The 19,319-nt window shown below is 45.7% G+C and overlaps 1 protein-coding gene across 5 annotated transcripts in view; it reads right to left on the bottom strand.

Moving 5' to 3' along the window:
- MYO1B (myosin IB) overlaps positions 1 to 18,401 on the bottom strand; it is a 180,700-nt gene extending 162,299 nt beyond the window's left edge. For 2 of the 5 annotated variants that reach the window (XM_058549453.1, XM_058549457.1), the window contains exons 1-2: positions 18,280 to 18,401; positions 16,965 to 17,089 (exon numbers count right to left, since the gene is read on the bottom strand). In XM_058549453.1, the coding sequence (XP_058405436.1) occupies positions 16,965 to 16,967 (3 nt within the window). In that variant the 5' untranslated portion in view covers positions 16,968 to 17,089; positions 18,280 to 18,401. Of the gene's footprint in view, positions 1 to 12,893; positions 13,015 to 16,964; positions 17,090 to 18,279 lie in introns of those variants that run through there. The other 3 variants (XM_058549458.1, XM_058549454.1, XM_058549456.1) reach the window with 3 other exon arrangements.
- Positions 18,402 to 19,319: the final 918 nt, after the last annotated feature.

The raw sequence follows: 19,319 nt of genomic DNA, 5'->3' as shown, positions 1-19,319 counted from the left end.
GAGGCTCTCTCATCCAAATGCATTGGGACTGACTCTGGCTGGTTAGTTTAAAAAAAAAAGTTGATTCAAGTTGGAAGTCATAAAAAAATGATACATACCTAATGTATTTTGTGTGTGTGTGTGAGGAAGATTAGCCCTGAGCTAACATCCATGCCAATCCTCCTCTTTTCGCTGAGGAAGACCAGCCCTGAGCTAACATCCATGCCCATCTTCCTCTACTTTATATGGGATGCCGCCACAGCATGGCTTTACAAGCGGTGCGTCGGTCCGTGCTGGGGATCCGAACCCGAGAACCCTGGGCCGCCAAAGCGGAGTGCACGAATGTAACCACTAGGCCACCGAGCCAGCCCCTACCTAATGTATTGTTTATTTGCCAATCTTTTGCTGTACTGCTGAGGCCTTTTCTTTCGTTTTTGTTTTTTGTGTGTGTGTGTGTGAGGAAGACTAGCCCTGAGCTAACATCCACTGCCAATCCTCCTCTTTTTGCTGAAGAAGACCGGCCCTGAGCTAACATCCGTGCCCATCTTCCTCTACTTTATACATGGGATGCCGCCACAGCATGGCTTGATCAGTGGTGTGTAGGTTTGCGCCTGGGATCCAAATCCGGGGACCCAAACCCGCGAACCCAGGGCCACCAAAGCGGAGCAAGCGACCCCAACCACTACACCACTGGGCCAGCCCCCTGAGGCCTTTTCTTTGCGTATACAGGCATACTTCATTGTATTGTGCTTTGCTTTATTGCGCTCTGCAGATATCGCATTTTTTACAAATTGAAGCCTTCCGGCAACCCCGTGTTGAACAAGTCTATTAGCACCATTTTTCCAACAGCTCACCATTTGACCACTTCGTGTCTCTATATCACATTTTGGTAATTCTTGTAATATTTCAAACTTTTTCATTATTATTACATTTGTCATGGTGATCTGTGATCAGTGATCTCTGACGTTACTATTGTAATTATTTTGGCGCACCATGAACCACACCCATATAAGATGGCAAACTTAATTGATAAATGTTGTGTATGTTCTGACTGCTCCACCAACTGGCTGTTCCCTCATCTCTCTCCCTCTCCTCAGGCCTCCCTATTCCCTGAGACACAACAATATTGAAATTAGGCCAATTAATAACCCTACAATGGCCTCTGAGTGTTCAAGTGAAAGCAAGAGTCACTTGTCTCTTACTTTAAATCAAAAGCTAGAAATGATTAAGCTTAGGGAGGAAGAATGTCCAAAGTTGAGACAGGCCGAAAGCTAGGCCTCTTGTGCCCAATAGTTAGCCAAGCTGTGAATGCAAAGGAAAAGTTCTTAAAGTAAATTAAAAGTGCTACTCCAGTGAACACACGAATGATAAGCAAGCAAAACAGCCTTATTGCTGATATGCAGAAAGTTTTAGTGGTCTGGATGGAAGATCAAACTAGCCACAACATTCCCTTAAGCCAAAGCCTAATCCAGAGCAAGGCTCTAACTCTCTTCAATTCTTTGAAGGCTGATAGAGATGAGGAAGCTGCAGAAGAAAAGTTTGAAGCTGACAGCATTTGGTTCTTGAGGTTTAAGGAGAGAAGCCATCTCCATAACATAAAAGTGCAAGGTGAAGCAGCAAGTGCTGATGCAAAAGCTGCAGCAAGTTCTCCAGAAGATCTAGCTCAGATAACTAATGAAGGTGGCTACACTAAACAACAGATTCTCTATGTAGACAAAACAGCCTTCTGTTGGAAGAAGACGCCATCTAGGACTTTCATAGCTAGAGAGGAGAAGTCAGTGCCTGGGTTCAAAGCTTCAAAGGTCAGGCTGACTCTCTTGTTAGGGGCTAATACAGCTGGTGACTTTAAGTTGAAGCGAATGCTCATTTACCATTCCAAAAATCCTAGGGCCCTTAAGAACTGTGCTAAACCTACTCTGCCTGTGTTCTAGAAATGGGACAACAAAGCCTGGATGACAGCACATCTGTTTACAACATGGTTTACTGAACATTTTAAGCCTACTGTTGAGACCTACCGCTCAGAAAAAAAGGTTCCTGTCAAAACACTACTGCTCATTGACAGTGCACCTGGTCAGCCAAGAGCTCTGATGGAGATGTACAGCAAGAGTAATGTTGTTTTCCTGCCTGCTAACACAACATCCATTCTGCAGCCCATGGATCAGAGAATAATTTCAACTTTCAAGTATTGTTATTTAAGAAATATACTACTTAAGGCTACAGATACCATAGATAGTGACTCCTCTAACGGATCCGGGCAAAGTCAATTGAAAACCTTCTGGAAAGGATTCACCAGTCTAGATGTCATTAAGAACATTCATGATTCACGGGAAAAGGTCAAAACATCAACATTAACAGGATTTTGGAAGAAGTTGAGTCCCACCCTCATGAATGATTTTGAGGGGTTCAAGACTTCAGTGGAGGAAGTAACTGCAGATGCAGTGGAAATAGCTAGAGAACCAGAATTAGAAGTGGAGCCTGAAGATGTGACTGAATTGCTGCAATCTCATGATAAAACTTTAATGGATGAGGAGTTGCTTCTTATGGATGAGCAAAGAAAGTGGTTTCTTGAGATGGAAACCACTCCTGCTGAAGACGCTGTGAAGATTGTTGAAATGGCAACAAAGGATTTAGAATAGTACATAAACTTAGGTGATAAAGCAGCAGCAGGGTTTGAGAGGACTGACTCCAATTTTGAAAGCAGTTCTACTGTGGATAAAATGCTATCAAACAGCACCGCATGCTGCAGAGAAATCATTCATGAAAGGAAGAGTCAATCAATTCAGCAAACTTCATTGTTGTCTCATTTTAAGAAATTGCCACAGCCCCTCAACCTTCAGCAACCACCACCCTCATCAGTCAGTAGTCATCAACATCGAGGCAAGACCCTCCACCAGCAACAAGCTTACAACTTGCTGAAGGCTCAGATGATGGTTAGTATTTTTTACAATAAAGTATTTTTTTGTGTGTGTGTAAGATTAGCCCTGAGCTAACATCCGACACCAATCCTCCTCTTTTTGCCGAGGAAGACTGGCCCTGGGCTAACATCTGTGCCCATCTTCCTCTACCTTATATGGGACACCGGCACAGCATGGCTTGACAAGTGGTGCGTCGGTGCGCGCCTGGGATCCAAACCTGCGAACCCCAGGCCACCGCAGCGAAGCGCACGCACTTAACCTCTACGCCACCAGGCAGGCCCCAATAAATTATTTTTTAATTAAGGTATGTACATTGTGTTTTTAGACATAACGCTATTGCACACTTAAAAGACTACAGTATAGTGTAAACATTACTTTTATATGCACTGAGAAACCAAAAAATTCATGTGACTCGCTTTATTGCAATATTCGCTTTATTCTGGTGGTCTGGAACCGAACCCGCGATATCTCCGAGGTGTGCTTGTATGTCCGCTGACTGTAGTACCCAGTGGTCTTTCTTGTATAAACCATCCTCATGGCATCATCCACCAGGTCCAATTCCTTTAAGAATGGTGAAGCTGTAGAGACCCCTGGGAAGCAATGTGGGGTAGACCGCATTCCTCTTGACACACGCTTGGTACCCCACTCTATGGGAGGGTTATACAACCCCGCCTTGCTGGCTTCACAGCAGCCTTTCCAAACTCTGCTGTAGGGATCGGCAATGCTCCAGAGGACGCTGCTCCATCAGACTGTGTCCTGGAGTAAGAACAAGGGCAACATGGAGCAGCGCCCCCCCCCCCCGCCCCGATCTACAACGGACACACAGTGTGAGTGCAGATGACTGCTTGGAGCCATTAAGATTCTCAGGTTGTACATAATCACAACTTAAGCTCCCTATCCTGAATGACTAACGACATTAGTGAGAATACTTTTATTTTATGAGCACCCAAATCCTTTGCAGTTACCTCAGCCACTCCTAAATCAGCTGCAATCATTTTCATAAACTCACTCTTATCAGGTGGTTTCCAAAACATTCAAATGAATTTTCACAGAAATAACTCTTTTTGCACATATATTTAAAATCATTATATTAAACTATAGTAAGTACGACTAGCATAAACAGGTTTGGGAATAAACACAGTTGAATCTGGATAAGTATACACCACCGGTGGGAACTCAAGAGCATGCTACAGGGGAGCCCCTAACTTTAAGTATTTAGTGTGTTATGGGCATCAGTTGACATATTTTATAAAGGAAAAGAACACCATCTAATCCAGCAAGTCTGGAGGTCACTACGAGCTTGTAACCTACTGTTTTCCAAAGCTGTAAGCCTGAACAATTATAAGAATGAATAGTACCATCATATTACCAGGTTAAAAATCTGGCTGGTTTTTCAAAACTATATCCAACTAGCACATTTATTCTGTCCCAAATGTACAGTCAGAAGTGCTTAAGTCACTTAAGAAAGCACAAAAATAACATTTCAAACCCACAACCGGACAGAGTCAAGAGGACAAAGTCACATGTCATTCCAATAACCTGCCTCAAAGACAGAAAGAACAAACCCATAAGTTACTATTAAAAACTAAATTTGAGTTTCATACTTTAAAATTACATACTTCTTTAAAATTGTAGACAGAGATAAATGTTCTTCTCAAGGTTGTCTAGCAAAATCTGGGTGCTTCTATTTTAGGTAGCCAAATAGTAAATCTACCCATAATTTATATACTTTTAGAAATCTGATAGCCTCTTCAATAAAAATATGAACTTTTATGTAGAAATCACATTGATATATTTCAAAAGAATATTGAGAGAAACACTATGTAAATACATATACACCAGAAACCCCAAAACCAACCATAGTTTAAATAACATTTTCACAAGTCCACCCTGACCCCTTCACCAATACCATGCATGTGAAGGCTCCCTTCTCAGCATCAAATAGGATAACCTTAACCTCTATATAACTTTAATTCCAAAAAAAAAAAAGTACATCTGGAGAAAAAAAGCAATAATACCATACCTACCAAAATCATTCTGCCCCCAGACTCTACTGGAATAGCTACCCACTCAGTCTTATTTTAACCAAGCTAGGCTCTCGAAAAGGAAGGAACCCAAAACCAAACTCTAAGGAGAAAAACATCACCTTGTGAAATATGAGTGAACTCAAAAATACATTTTTACTGAACCTTGACCTAAATCATTGTTTCCACTAAGTTTTTTTTTTTTAACTGAGATGAGCAACCATGAGGACAGGATTACAAAATTTAGTCTTATCAAATAAAATTTACCACAGAGTTAACCTGACACAAATATTACACCTGGGAGAACAAATACCTTGCCACAGGAGATTGAGTTCTAGCAGAGAAGGAGCTGCAGATAGATAGATGAAGTGATTCCAGGAAGAGAAGAGGGCCCAGGCTCAAACCCTGCAGAACCTGGACACCAAGGGACCAGGAGGAGATGAGGGGTGAGAACAGCACAGGTCACCGAAGCCAAGGGACAGGAGTGTGACGAGCAGCAGCAGATGGTCAACAGTGTGGAGAATGAGGGAGCATGGGGCAAGGAGGGAGACAAGTGGGTCATCAGGCTTAGAATCCATCTGTTAGAGGCTGAATTGTGTCCCCCTCAAATTCACTGTGTTCCCCCAAAATTCATATGTTGAAGCCCTAACCCCCAGGACCTCAGAACGTGACTGTATTTGGAGGAAGGGCCTTTCAGAGGTGTTTAAGTAAAAATGAGGCCAGCAGGGTGGGCCCTAATCCAATATGACCAGATGAGGACACAGCAAGAAGGTGGCCATCTGCCAGCCAAGGAGAGAGGCCTCAGAAGAAACCTGCCCACACCTTGATCGCAGACTTGTAGCCTCCAGAACTGTGAGAAAATACACTTCTGTTGTTTAAGCCACCCAGTCTGCGATATTTTGTTATGGCAGCCCTAGCAAACTAATACACCATCCTACAACCCCTTCTAGCAACTGCCTACCTCTGTCTCTTCCTCCACAGCTAAGGTTTCTGACATGGCCCACCTTTGACAGTTGCCATCCTTCCTAGGCACTCACAGCTCACCTGGCACATGTCATTGAAATAGTCTCAAATAAAATGTCACTACCTGTTTGTTGGCCACTGGACTCCCTCCTTGAAACTCCCTCCTGCCTTGGTTTGCATGTGGTCATTTCTTCCTGGCTGTCGTCTTTCCACCCCCATCACTCCTTATTTTCATTAGTAACTTCTCCTTCCTCTACTCCTCACAAAATAATGTTCCCCAGAGTTCTATTATCCACCTTCCTCTGTTCTCACTCCGCCCTCTAAGCAATCCTAATAATACCCACAGCCTCAACCACACCTAGATGCTGGTGATTCCTTCATCTAGACCTCAGGTCCGGGCTTGTCCCTCAGCTCCAGGCCCTGCATTTCAATGGTCTGCTGAACCTCACTCACTGCCTGGAGGCCCCACATCCCAAATGGAACCCGTCCCCTTCAGGTCTATCTGTGCCAGCCATTCCTGACATCACACAGGCCAGAAACTTGGGAGTCATCCCAGACTCCGACTTTCCCTGGCCCTCCAGTCCATCCCTATATCCACTCCCCTGATTAAAGAGCAGTACCTCAAAATGTTCACAACAATCTGTAGCCCAATCATCTTCTCAATACCTATCGTCAGAAAATCATCCAAAATATGGAGAAGGTTATAAGCACAGAAATGTTCATCACAGTGTTATTTACAACAGCAAAGTGGCAGAAGCCACCCAAACGCCCAATAATAAAGGAAAGTTTCGGGAAATTATGGTACTCAATGGAATTATATACAACTACAAAATTTATTTCAAAAACTATGTGGCGACATCGAAAATATATGTACTTGGCTCAAGAAGTGTCTTTTTTAGCTCCATTTTCCAAATTTTCTGTAAGGTTAAGATGAATCTCTAATATAAAACATCCAAAAGAGAGCTCTAGTGATCTTGGGCTTTCTGAACTGGGTGGTTTCGGGAGAAACGGGAAGTTTACCACAGAGTTCCCTCCAGGTGCCACTCCACCTCCGTGCTGCCTCTGTGGCAACATCCAACACAAACCCCCAAAACACCAAGTTTCCCCCTAAATCCTATTATACTTGTAGCCCTCAGCATGAGATCCCAAAAGCTGATTCTTTCCAAAAATCTAACCGAACATGTAAACAGCTGCACGACGGCGGAACTGGGTTCCCAACATCTGCCGCGGTTATTAACTGTTCTAGAAAGAACAGACCGCCAAGCACAAGTTTGCTGCCAAGAGAGCATGTGGAAAGCTAGAAGCCGAATGACAGAAGGTGAGGCCGCCTCTACATCGAATGTCTGACAGGCTCGCTGACTGCCAGGTAGGGAAGGGGCACTTTCTCCACGCGAGGAGGAGAGAAGCTGTCCACGATCCCATCCTAGAGTCCATGAGATACAGAACAGGTCACCTCTAAGGACATAAAATGGTACAAGTCTTTTTTAACATTTACCTATACTTTTTTGTTTGTTTTTTAAACTGGCAACAAACGGCAAGTATCAAGACTGGGCTGACAGTTTTACCAGTATTTCTTCAACGCCTATGCCCTACCCTTGGCACACCTTAGCTAAACCCAACAAATTTCTCCTCTTCCGCCTCCACATAATTGGTGTATGTGAAGTGAAAGGGGCAACAGCCACAAATGTGACACAAGATCGTGCCCACACCTACACGGGTCTGTGAGACAACCTGACAAGCAGTGGAGGGGACACAGACCTACTACCACGGCCGCCTTACTCAAAAGCGGGGTATATGTTGTTTCTAATTTAAAGAATTCCTATGATGAATCCTTTTGAAAAGTAAATACTGAATCCTAGTAATACCCGTTCTATAAATTCAGATTTTACTGTAACTGTACTAGACTTCCTTACAGCAAAGAACGCTCATAAATATTTATGTGACGTTCAAATGAGGCCTTTGTGGTCAGAGACGACAAACATTATAAATTGTGGAATAAGGTATAAAAAGGCATCATCTTATTTAAATCCCCTCAACTAGATTTTACATTCAATTGTGAAATCTCATTGAAATTAGCAATATTTCTCAAGTAAACAGCTCTTCTGCTGACACCAGGCAACACCGCTGTCATGCCTTCTTTGAAATCTGTGTCGCCATTATTTTGAGATACTTACAGAATGCCACTGCTTAAGAATAAATTCCCGTAGATAAAACAAACTTAGCTGGAAAGCCCGTCTCTCCACTCAGAATTACACAAGAGGAGGCGCATGAAAGGAAAGCTGGGAAGGTCACGGAACTTTTAAAAAAGTAATTAAAATCAACGGGCTTTTGAGGAAATGTGTCAGATTTGGCAAAGTTTTCTTTGTAAAAAATATATTTTGGTAATTTTCCAGAATTCGGTTTTCCAGTTTGAAAAGTTTAAAAACTCTGACACACACCAAAATGGCAGCCACACAGGTAACCTTACACAAAAAAGGGAAAGAGGAAAAACTTAACTTCCGCGTTCCCTCCATCTTCCCTTTCCTTCAGCCTCCCAGGCCCCCAAGGTTCCCGGTACTTTTACAAGCCACAGACCCCCAGAGTTTAGTGAGTGAGTTAGTTAGCAGGTAAGTTAATTAATTCTAAGTGTGAGTAAGTGAAAATCAACTTAATTTAGATTTTTGAGGGTGAAAAGTCACATTTATTTTTACAATTAAAAATAAGAAATAAAATTTACTCTTTACTTTGAATTGTAGAAATGTGTGCATCATTTCTGTGTGACAGCAAGTCAAGGAGAAAGATGGGGGTATTGAAAAAAGTGGTTTTCAAGAAAGGGGAGTAAGAAGAGACCAAAAGAGACTAACAGATGCCCAGAGCCCCACTCAGGGAGCACAGGAAGAAACAAAAAGGGAAAATAATGACAGAAAAAGAAACTCTCAAAGAAAGAAGAGTTTCACAAGCAACCACATCCCTGTCTCCTACCTTTCTGAGATACTTCTGCTGAAGACCTTTAAACACTGTCGCATTTCTGCAACTATCAGCATAAACGGGAAAGTACTCCACCTGCAAATGCAGTTAGAGCAGGCAGACCCCAGGCGTCCCACCCTCTCCTGCCCCACTAGTGAACCGCTTGGGCAACTGGCAGCCTGACCTTTTTTCATAAGATTTTATTATACTATTATCAGCGTGGAGGTAACACAATCAGATTACAGAAAATGTGGAAAATAAGAGAAGTAAAAGTAAAAGTCACTCCAATCTACTACACTAACACAATCACTGTTAACATTTTGGTTTATTTCTCTGCCATCTTTCTTCCTACATATTTTTCAGAGGAGTAACTAGAGTCCCGTATCAAATCATAAATTACATGCACTGCTTGGATTCAAACAGATCTGAGTATCTAGTGGGGGAGGAGGGACCCCAGGAATCCATTTTCAGGAAAGACTGAGGAGTAGTAACTAACATTTACTCCGAGTGCTCGCTCCGTGTCTGACACTATTTATTCTAGGGGCACACTCCACGTGTTAATGCATTTAATGCCTACGACAACCCAAAGAAGGCTCTACCATATCCGCATTTTGCAGACGAGAACGTGGAAGCAGAGACAGATTAAGCTCCATGTCCAAGGACACGGGCTGCTAAGCAGAAGAGCCAAGTTTCAAAACCAATCCTCTCTGCAAAGCCCAGCCCATAACCATTGCAGCACACTGCCTCCACTGAGGCAAGGACTCATCACCGTGTAAGAAAGAGCCAGGCTCAGACGTGCATGCCCCAGGTGCAGAGCCTCGATGACCAAACAGCAGCGATTCGAGGTGGACTGAAGTGTATATAACTCAGACTAGACCCCCCCACCCAACCCACATTGCTGCCGAGCCCTGAGCGTGTGCTTGGAGAAGGTGCTAGAGGGCGAGGGGAGACGGCTGAGACACTGGAAGAGCCAAAGGTGGCTCTGCTTCAAGACTTCGCGCTCTACTAGAAAAGCCGCCTGACTTCCGGCTCCCATAGCAAACACAAGTTTAACTGTAAACTTGATCAATCAAAAACCATCAATAAACAAATATAAAATCAATCTCATTCTTGAACACCAGCAACAGCAACCAAAAATGTGTTAAACAATTCCATTCGTAATGACCACAAAAACCATAAAGCACCTTGGCACAAATCTAACAAATGTGAAAGAGTTTTATATGTAAAATTATAAAATTTCATGGAAGGACATAAAAGACCTAAATAAACAGAGAGGAATATCAGGTTGCAGATGGCAAGCCATGAAACCATAAAGATGTCAATTCTCCCTGAATTCTATATAAATGCAATGCAATTCCAATAACAAAATCTAAAAGCAAAACAAGCCACCTGCTTGAATAAGATATGCAAGTTAGCCTGCGTGGAGAGATAAGGGAATGTGACGTGCGTGTGAGGCATCAACTGACACAAACATGGAAAATGGCATTTTGTGTGAATTCCAATAATTTAACTATCATGGGTGCACAATGCTACTTTCAATATTCTGACTGTTTCAAAGATTCTCTCTTTTTTTTTTTTTTTTTTTTTTTTTTTTTGTGAGGAGCACCAGCCCTGAGCTAACATCCAATGCCAATCCTCCTCTTTTTTTGCTGAGGAAGACTGGCCCTGGGCTAACATCCATGCCCATCTTCCTCCACTTTATATGGGACGCCGCCACAGCATGGCTTAACAAGCGGTGCGTCGGTGCACACCCGGGATCCGAACCGGCGAACCCCGGGCCGCCACAGCGGAACGTGTGCACTTAACCGCTTGCGCCACCGGGCCGGCCCCAGATTCTCTCTTTTTTTAAGTTGTGAAACAATAAATGCTGTAAGTTGGGAAGAGCAAGAGTCTGGGGGAAATTGACAGAGAAGACAGGAACAAAGCTGGGTTGTGAAAGACACCCAGGTGTGACAGATGGAGAGGGGCTTCGGGGCTGAAAGAAAGATCCAGGAGAACAACGAGCTAAAAAAGCATAAGGCATATTTGAGGGTGAACCAAGCGTGGCTCACATAGAATACATATTGCGGTAGAAAGCCAGATCACGATGGATCTAGAAATGGTACAATGAAGCGACTACAGCAGTGTTATCTACATAATGATCCCCTCAAAAAGCGGCAAGAGGTCACATAAGTTGGGACATGTGCATACTACATCTCCCCCTTGAAGATTCACAGCGCACAGTCACAAATAAAAGGCCATGAAAGTTCTTCTGCTAAGAAACTTATTTACAACGTTCTTTAACCAACACCTACTTAGCCACGGAACCCTTTTTTACACTATCATCTACTAACTTTATGGGCTTTTTTTTTTTCCCAACCTATTAACTTCTCACAGAACAACCCACTCTGGGAAATGCTGTGTTCTAGTAACCCAGCCTTTTAAAGGTCTGAATCAGAATAGAGGCTTCAGGATTTGAAAATAAAAGGCAAATAGAAGAGACAACAGTCAACCAAACATAGCAACTGATGGGATGGACTTAAGGGTCACAGAAAACAGAAACGCAGGCGATGCTCCTGAAATCCAAAGTCAAGATGGTGACAGGAACGCTATCAGCACAAACAGTGACGTCAAAAAGGGGGGACTGTGAGGCGACAGGCACTCAGCCTGGATTTAGATGGGTTTGGGGAGACAGTGAGATGTTCCCCTAGAAAGAAAACTGAGCAAGGAGTTAAAAGACTTGGGGCTGAGTTCCCAGATCTGTCCCCAGTTAACTTTAGAGCCCCAGCAGGTCTCAAATACAGTGAGGGGGTTACAGCCGTGACCTTTAAGGCTCTTTCAACCTTACCACTCCACCACTCCAAAAATTGGGCATTTGAAGTCAAAATACCAATTTAATCAAATTCTACCTTTAAAGAAGGTATGAAATGTAGAGAATATAGGATAAAAATAAACAACCCAAGATGAACTTAAATGTATGGATAAGAGGTTTTGAAGAGATTATGCAATTATGGATATTTAAGAGATATCCGTGAAACCTATAAAAAGTTATAAAATGTAACTCTGGCCCCCTCCCCCAACGCCACAGAACACTCAGTATTCTGCTTCTGCAGAAAGCAGATACCTGAATCAGATCCAATGAGGCAGTTCATATATTTTTATGAATACCTCTCAACACCCCAAAGATTTCAGGCAAGGGAGAAAGAACTTTCATCGATGGCTCACCACATCAGGGGTAGATCAAAACTGCAGTCAACTTACTACAACTGTAAGCAGACTGACATGTGGACTACAAAAAAACTAGCCACACAAATTGGCCTAAGCCCAATGTTGATAAAAATTAAACTTTTCCTAAAAGCATTTAGGCTAGGACTCTAAAATGAATAAAATAGTGATGATCTTCTTAAAGCACGTTCAAAAGAAAAAATTGATCACCTAGGAACCAAGCATATTTGCAATCTGAACACTGCACACAGCACTTCAGGGTCTAATAACGTAGAATTTAAAAGTAAGCAGCACCGAGTGAGGAGAGAGAAGGTGTACCCTGGAAAATGTAACGGAGGCCAGCAGGGATTTTTCAGTCAAGGGTTTTTGAGGTTGTTTTCTGGTTGAAGAGTGTGAAAATTGCTTTCATGAAACCAGTGAAAATGAGTAGGCAAATGATGTGCACACATTCTATAACAAAACCAATAATTTATTAATTATTGTTCTGTTATTCTTCTGTCAATTATTAATCTGCTCCATTGTCCTTTCTCTAAAATCTCTTTAAGGATGTTGATTTTTTAAAAAAAAGTTTAAAAACTTGTCATGTACAATTTTGAATTGTATTTTAATTTTAACACAGCAAAATGAAGCCATCTGTGCAATTTCAAAGCATCTGGAGCCCATGCAGGAGTGGTGGGAAAGTCCCCAGAAGGCAGGGAATGGGTCTCCCCCTGGCCTCTATCAAGGAAAGCCAGGCGCCTGGTCCTTTTAGAAGCTCAGCATTGTTATTTATCTGATAAGCGATGCAAGAATGTCAATTTTCACTTTTCTCCAGACTTCAATTTCAAAAACTGCCTATCTTGAACGAGTATAAATTCCTTACCGACTCTTTTCTTCCCCGCCTTGTCCAAAGTCTTATTCTCTGAGCCCCGGCTCTGCAATGGTGCTCACACCACTTTATTCACGTTCATCGGACCCTGAGCTCCCACTGGATGCCCAGCAGCGTACTGCGCTCAGAGAGACTCGAGAACAGAGATCAGATGAATGAACCCCCTGAAAACTCCCAGATGGCCATCTAATTCCTGCAGAGAAAGACACGCCCAGGAGAGGGTAAGAAAGATCACGAGGTGGGAACGAGCTCCTCAGTCTCTCACTCGCAGGCTGACTCTTGTTTCACCAGGTCTCCCTCGTTTGGGGGAGGACAGGGAGCCAAGGACAAGACCCAGAAAAGTAGGAGAAACTGAGGAGCATTTCAACCAACTCTCCCAGCTCTAGACTAGCCCAGGACACTGACACCCACAGGAACCCTGACTGCAGGGGACAAAGGAAGCAAGCCAGGAGGGAGAGAGACCATCAGGGTGGCCTCTCCCTTTAACTGCTTAGATGAACTACTTAAAAGTGGCCGGAAGCTTCACAGAACACCGCACCACGAGGCCGTGTGTTATTCTGGAAAGGGTGAGTCTTGAGCTTGATGTCCACTAGCCCTGGGCAAGTCACTCAGGTCCCTCATGTACAGATACCTCCTGCCGAGGACACTGATGAGGATTAAATGTAACAAGTTACCTAATTACCCAGGATGAAGCCTGACCCAAGGCAAGCACCCAATGCTTAACAGACAGCAGCACGACTGTCACAGAAAATATGAACGCTTCATTCTCTGGGGACCGGGCATTTCTTGGCCACAAAGCAAACACACCTGAAGTCTACGAACAGCCTTAGCGGGGTCGAATCGACAGCCACGCTGAACACAGGATGAGGATGGGACGCTGGCAGGTGTGCAGGGAAGAAAGCAGGAGGGCACCAAGGACTTGCCACAGGCCAGGGCCGCCCATGTTATTCAACACCTTCCCCCGTGGAATGGTACTTTGTACATCATCAGGGTCCAAAAGAGGCTCCTCTGCTGCCTCCCCAAGCAGCGAAGTTACCAGGATGATGCTTCCTAACATCCCAACCAATTCAACCTTCAGAGGCAGGCATCTAGAGACCCTACCCCTTGCACACCATCAGAGGCTGGAGGAAAGGAAACCAAAGGCAAGGAAGGAGCGGGCACCGTGTTCGGTTTCCTCCCACTCTCTTGGTTTTGTTTGTTTTCAGCTTTCGTCAGCAGATGTTGGCGTGGCCTTGGTCACCAAGGCTGTCACAGGCATTTTCTTCATTTCACCAACATCTACGCTCTGGGCACACCGACCTGCCCTGCTACATCCTTTGAGGCACAACAGATTTCCTTTATTGCTTTTTCATGCATGCCTTGCGTCCACTGTATGCTTACTAAAGCACGAATTGATGAAGAAGGTACTGACAACTGAAAAGAAACCTACGCGAGGTTATAACAGCGCGATGCTGTTGAGCGGCCTTCATCCTTCATCCTTCTCGGCTGGTGAGTTGGAAGGTGCTCTCTGTTAGAGCTCAGCAGACCACGTGTCTGCGTCCCTCCTAACTATCCTGGGGGAGGGGGCGGATTTAATTAGCATGAGGAGACATAAGTTACTGCTACACCACAACCTTGAAGACCCCAAATGGTGTCCTAGCCTGAAATAATTAAGCAAAGGCGGAACGTTCAGTCTTCAAAGTCTTACCTGGGAAACAAAAACCAATATTGACTTTTCCATTCACCCAGAAGCTTTCTGAGAAATCCATAAACAACTGATGATGCCAAGTGTTAAAAACCATTCTACCCCTGCCCTTGATGGCCACTCTTGGGTCAAGGGCAGGTGCCTCCTGCCCAGCAACCCTCTCCATTCCACCCAACGGCGGCTACCACTTCCATTCCCTTGTCACGTTGACGCCTAAGCCAGTTCACTTCCCCTGTGGGGAAAGGATGAACACAGAAATCCTGTGGAATGTGTGTTCCCACAGAGCTCAGAAATTTGATGATCTCAGAGGATATCGTAAAGAAAGACCCTTGACACTTCCCTAAGGAAGAATGTCTTCTGTAAAAGGCGACTGTCAAGACAAAAAGCATGTGCTGGGAAAATCTACAGCCTGCTGCTCGTATGTTTCCAATTCTGATGTCCCACTTCCTCTTCATAATCACATTCCTTTCCCCCTTCCTTCTCTCCTAAAAAGACACTTGGCAGTGGGTCAAAGTGAACACGCAAAGTGCGGTGTTCTAATAAAGACTGTAAGGTAAAATGGGCTAAAATGGATTTCAATATACATAAAATGCTCGAATACAATATTAGATCTATTCCATTCCACTCCTTTTAAATGTTTCCAAAAAAGAACTTGTTTTTAAATGTTGGCAGTCCAACTTTTCAAAAATAAAGTTTCATTCACTTAAAGTTTATTCACACAGACCATCGAAGAGCATAAGGCTTTTTAACAATCCAGTTTGAAGAGTTGTGATGTCACTAATCTGGTCTTCCAAACCTATCTCACAGAGGTTTTTGGAAGGATCAATTACAATGACAGATGTGACAGTGATCTGAAATCTGCAAAGGGCTAATCAAATTGTGGTTATTCCTATTATTAAGAGATATCAGAGCATTCAGTGTATACTTAAAAGAGCATGGACCTTGGAATCAGAGACCCGAATTCAAATCTCACCTCCGTCACTTACTATCTACCCACACAGCAGGATATAAGAGACAAGTTACTAAATTCCCTGGGCTTCAGTTTCCACTGTAAAATGGAGATAATACCTACTTGATCAAGTTGCTGTGAGGATTAATAGAGTAATGTATTTGTACTTCTATTTGTACATAGTAAACACTTACTAAAGGATAGCTATAACCATCGTTAGGCTATTGAATTGAAATTCAAATGTCCAGCTACTGAAAATAGTAGAAGGGAGAAGGAAAAGAGGAGAATCTCATCCAAAAGGAGGATAAATGCTAAAAACATGGATCCTACACTCAGGATCCCTTCTTAGCCAAACCCCACCCCATCCCCACTGATGTCAGAAGCTCCTTGTTGCTTTGCCTAACTGGGCAGCAACCCGAGAGTCAGTCTTTAATTCCGGGCTTGAAAAAGTGATGATTCATCCCACCCCATGAAGGGGGTGCAGCCTGTAGCCAGCCTCAGCACACAATAGGGCATCCAGCGGGACAGCCTGCGGCCAGGACCAGCTATTTAGGAGGATCCCCCATCCGTGTCTCCAGTAGCAATAACACAGTTTCATGCTTTGCATTTTGCTAACATATATTCCAATGAGTACTTGGGAGGAATCCAATTGTGCTCTATTTTACAAAACAATTCACAACATAAATGAAAAGTCCAAAATGGCAAGACAACGATAACAAAGAAGTCTCCCTCTGTTCGCTGCCCGCCCATGGCACCCTGTTTCGCCAGGGAGTGTGTTAGTTATAATGACAAACAGCTTGATGGCTGGACAACATCTCACTCCAACTTCACATCATAATGGCTCCTGAGGACACTACTTTCCATCCTGGCCTGAAAATCTGACCACATTCCCCATGAAAAAGACAAACCCTCAGCAGTAGCTTGCACAGCTCTTTTCCATTACCACTTAGTGGGCAGGAAACATTTTTTTCCCCCAGAGTAAGCTTCTAATTCGCCTTCTAAGCTTAAGAGGCTTTCAAACTAGGTTCATCCTAAAATGAATGGCCAATGGGGTGGTTTAACGGTGGACCCTCTGGCTTGTCCAAGACGCAGCCCTGGGTAATCTCCCAGCCCTGCCTGCAGCCAGACTACTATAACTGAATGTCTCCTCAATTATCACCACAGTAATTCCAACCTTCAGTCCGAGTTTGGGATCCTTCCACCAGTGTCCCATAGGCACAAACCATGAATGCCTGGAAATGTCAGCCTCCTCCCCAAACAGCTTGGCCTGGAATCCCCCATTCAAAAGACTCTCTTCATTCAGTCCCCCACAGCTCCCTCTAGAGGTCAGCCCATCCTCTTGGGTTTCTACATCCCAATCTAGGAAAGGGTCACTTAACAAATGCCAACATATGGCATTTAATTCTACTTCCTCCCCAAAATTCCCATTCACCATAAGGGCTGGTATTCTCTTTCTTCTTCCAGATGACCCACACTGGGGGAGTGAAAGCACTGAAGCCGTGCCTCCTCAACTCAAAACCCGAACGCTGGTGTGTGTGGTGTGTTTTCCGGGAAAAACTGTAAAAGGGATTTACAATTTAGTGTTACATAATCTGATTCATTTATTTAGCACTGTCTAATTTTCTGGTGATTTCCCCCCGAACATTCCAGGAAAATGGTTATCCTATACTATACTACAATGGGGAAAATTATTTTATGCAAAATCGATGCTATAAAATTTGCCTCCTAGCCATTCCAGCCAATATCCACTAGCTACACACACAGACCCACAGGCACACACATGCATACAAATACCCTGATTCAAAGCCCCCCAAAAGAGTCTTCCTCCATTGTAACTAATAAGATTTGATTTCAGCAAACTAACATTGGGAGCGTCCCCAAACTCAAGGAAGTACACAACTTGTTGCAGCAATAAACGCTCGGCCGTAGCCTGAACAAAGCAGTATAAACGAGCTCCAGAAACCCACACGGCCCTTGGACAAAATGTTGTGCTTATAATCAATTCTCCAGTGCACTCTCAGCACCCCCGCCTCAACCCTCTTCCCGGCCCCGGCACCCTCCAGGACTCCCGTCCCTAATCTGGTTTCCATTCCAGCCCCGCCCCCTCCCCTTCCCTCTCTGGGGCCGTGAATGAATCCCTTCCCCGGCAGGAAACGAGACCCAGGGCAGCCCCCTCCGCTGCGGCGGAACAAAGGCGGAGAGCGCAGCTGCACGCGCAGGAAGCCCCATCAGGTCCCGAGTCCCTTCTCCCCCGCCGCTGCCGCCGGGGCACGCCGCACCTGAACCCCACTCCCCAGGACGCCCCATTGTTCTCCCTCCGCTTTCCTTCCCGGAGGAGGCCATCCCGTGTCCTTCCATAGAACCAGGGGGCCAGGAAACAGCTGTGGGCCAGAGAGATGGAGGTGGTGTGGGTGAACACGAGGAAGATCTGGATTCCACTCTGCCCACAGGTACGAGGAGGATGGGGCAAAGTAAGAGCAACTTAGTTTACAAGCTTCTTTCCCATTCGCCCCGAGGCAACTGCAGTCGCGACCACCCTGCGCGCCCTCCCGCGTCCGCGTGTTCTCGCCGCAGCGCCGCCTCCCCCGGAGGACGGCGCCGCAGACCCCGCTGACCCGTCCCCCGCGGCGGGCGGTGGGGCCACCGGGACACGGGCACAAAGGCGCGGGGCGCCCCTTGACCGCCCCTCGCGGGCCGCGGCCGGACCGAGCGGCAGGGCAGGGGAGAGAGGGAAAGCGCCGCGCTACCTCGCCGGGCGCCACTGCGCCTCCGCGTCGTGCTCCTGTCGGCGGCGCTCCGGGGCCGAGGCTCTCCCGCGGCGGCGGCTGGGCGAGGCTGTTGGCGGGGCTGTCCCGCGGCCGCTGGCCCCTGGCGCGCCCCGCCTGCTCGCGCCGCCCGGGCTCCGGTGCGCGCCGGCTGCAGAGTGCGGGCGCTGCGCAGGGCTCGGTGCGGCGCGAGCGCCGGCCACTCCCTCTCCCCCGCAGGCCGGGGGCCGGCCGAGGGGCGGGGGCGGCGACCTCGCCGCCTGGGATTCGCCCCTCCGCGCGCCGGCAGGACCCGGAGCCGCCGCCTCCCGGCCGGCTCACCTCCGGCCGCCCGGGGCCGGCCGCACAGCGCCCCCCGGTGACGCGGGCGGCAGCCGCCGCACCCGGGGCGAGCCCCGATGGCACGGGAACGGAAAAGCGAGGGCAGGAGGGGCGGCCGGCACCCCCGGCCCCCGCGGAAGGCGCGGTCCTGCTGCCTCTTTTACTCCTGGATTTACTAACATCGAACGAGAAATATAATTTTGAGGGGGAGGGGGAGGGAGGGTGCAGGTGACAGCTAGAAGCCAGCCCGGGGGCGAATACCAGCGAAGAGTGGGAGTGTTCTCAATTTTTCCTCCTCCCCTAGATAAAAAACTTTCGATGCCCAAGAAAATCAGAAAATATCAATTTGACCGAAAGAGAAAAAAAAGTGTAGTGAATGACAAAGTGTGCTTTCACAAGGTTTCTAGTATCTGTTAACTCACTTATTCTCACAGTACGCTAAGTAGGCACTGGCCAAATCTCTGTTACAGATTAATAAAAGATAGTTTAAAATAAATTTCAATATCCTGAAGATATCTGAATATAGCGCATTGACTGGCATTGGGAAATGATCACCGATGGGGTATTAATATTATTAGGCGGGTTGGAGGAGCCAGAGACCAGGACCTCCAGCCTCTCACTCCAGCCGGCCCCTTGCCTCAGTAGAATTCAGAACAAGCCACTTGACCCAGGTCCTGCTTTCCTCATCCCAGAGGAGGGAA

The sequence above is a fragment of the Diceros bicornis genome, chromosome 10 (assembly GCF_020826845.1).
Source record: "Diceros bicornis minor isolate mBicDic1 chromosome 10, mDicBic1.mat.cur, whole genome shotgun sequence".
NCBI lineage: Eukaryota > Metazoa > Chordata > Mammalia > Perissodactyla > Rhinocerotidae > Diceros > Diceros bicornis.
The sequence above is the reverse complement of the archived record's forward strand: the minus strand, read 5'-3'. Positions and strand labels throughout refer to the sequence as shown.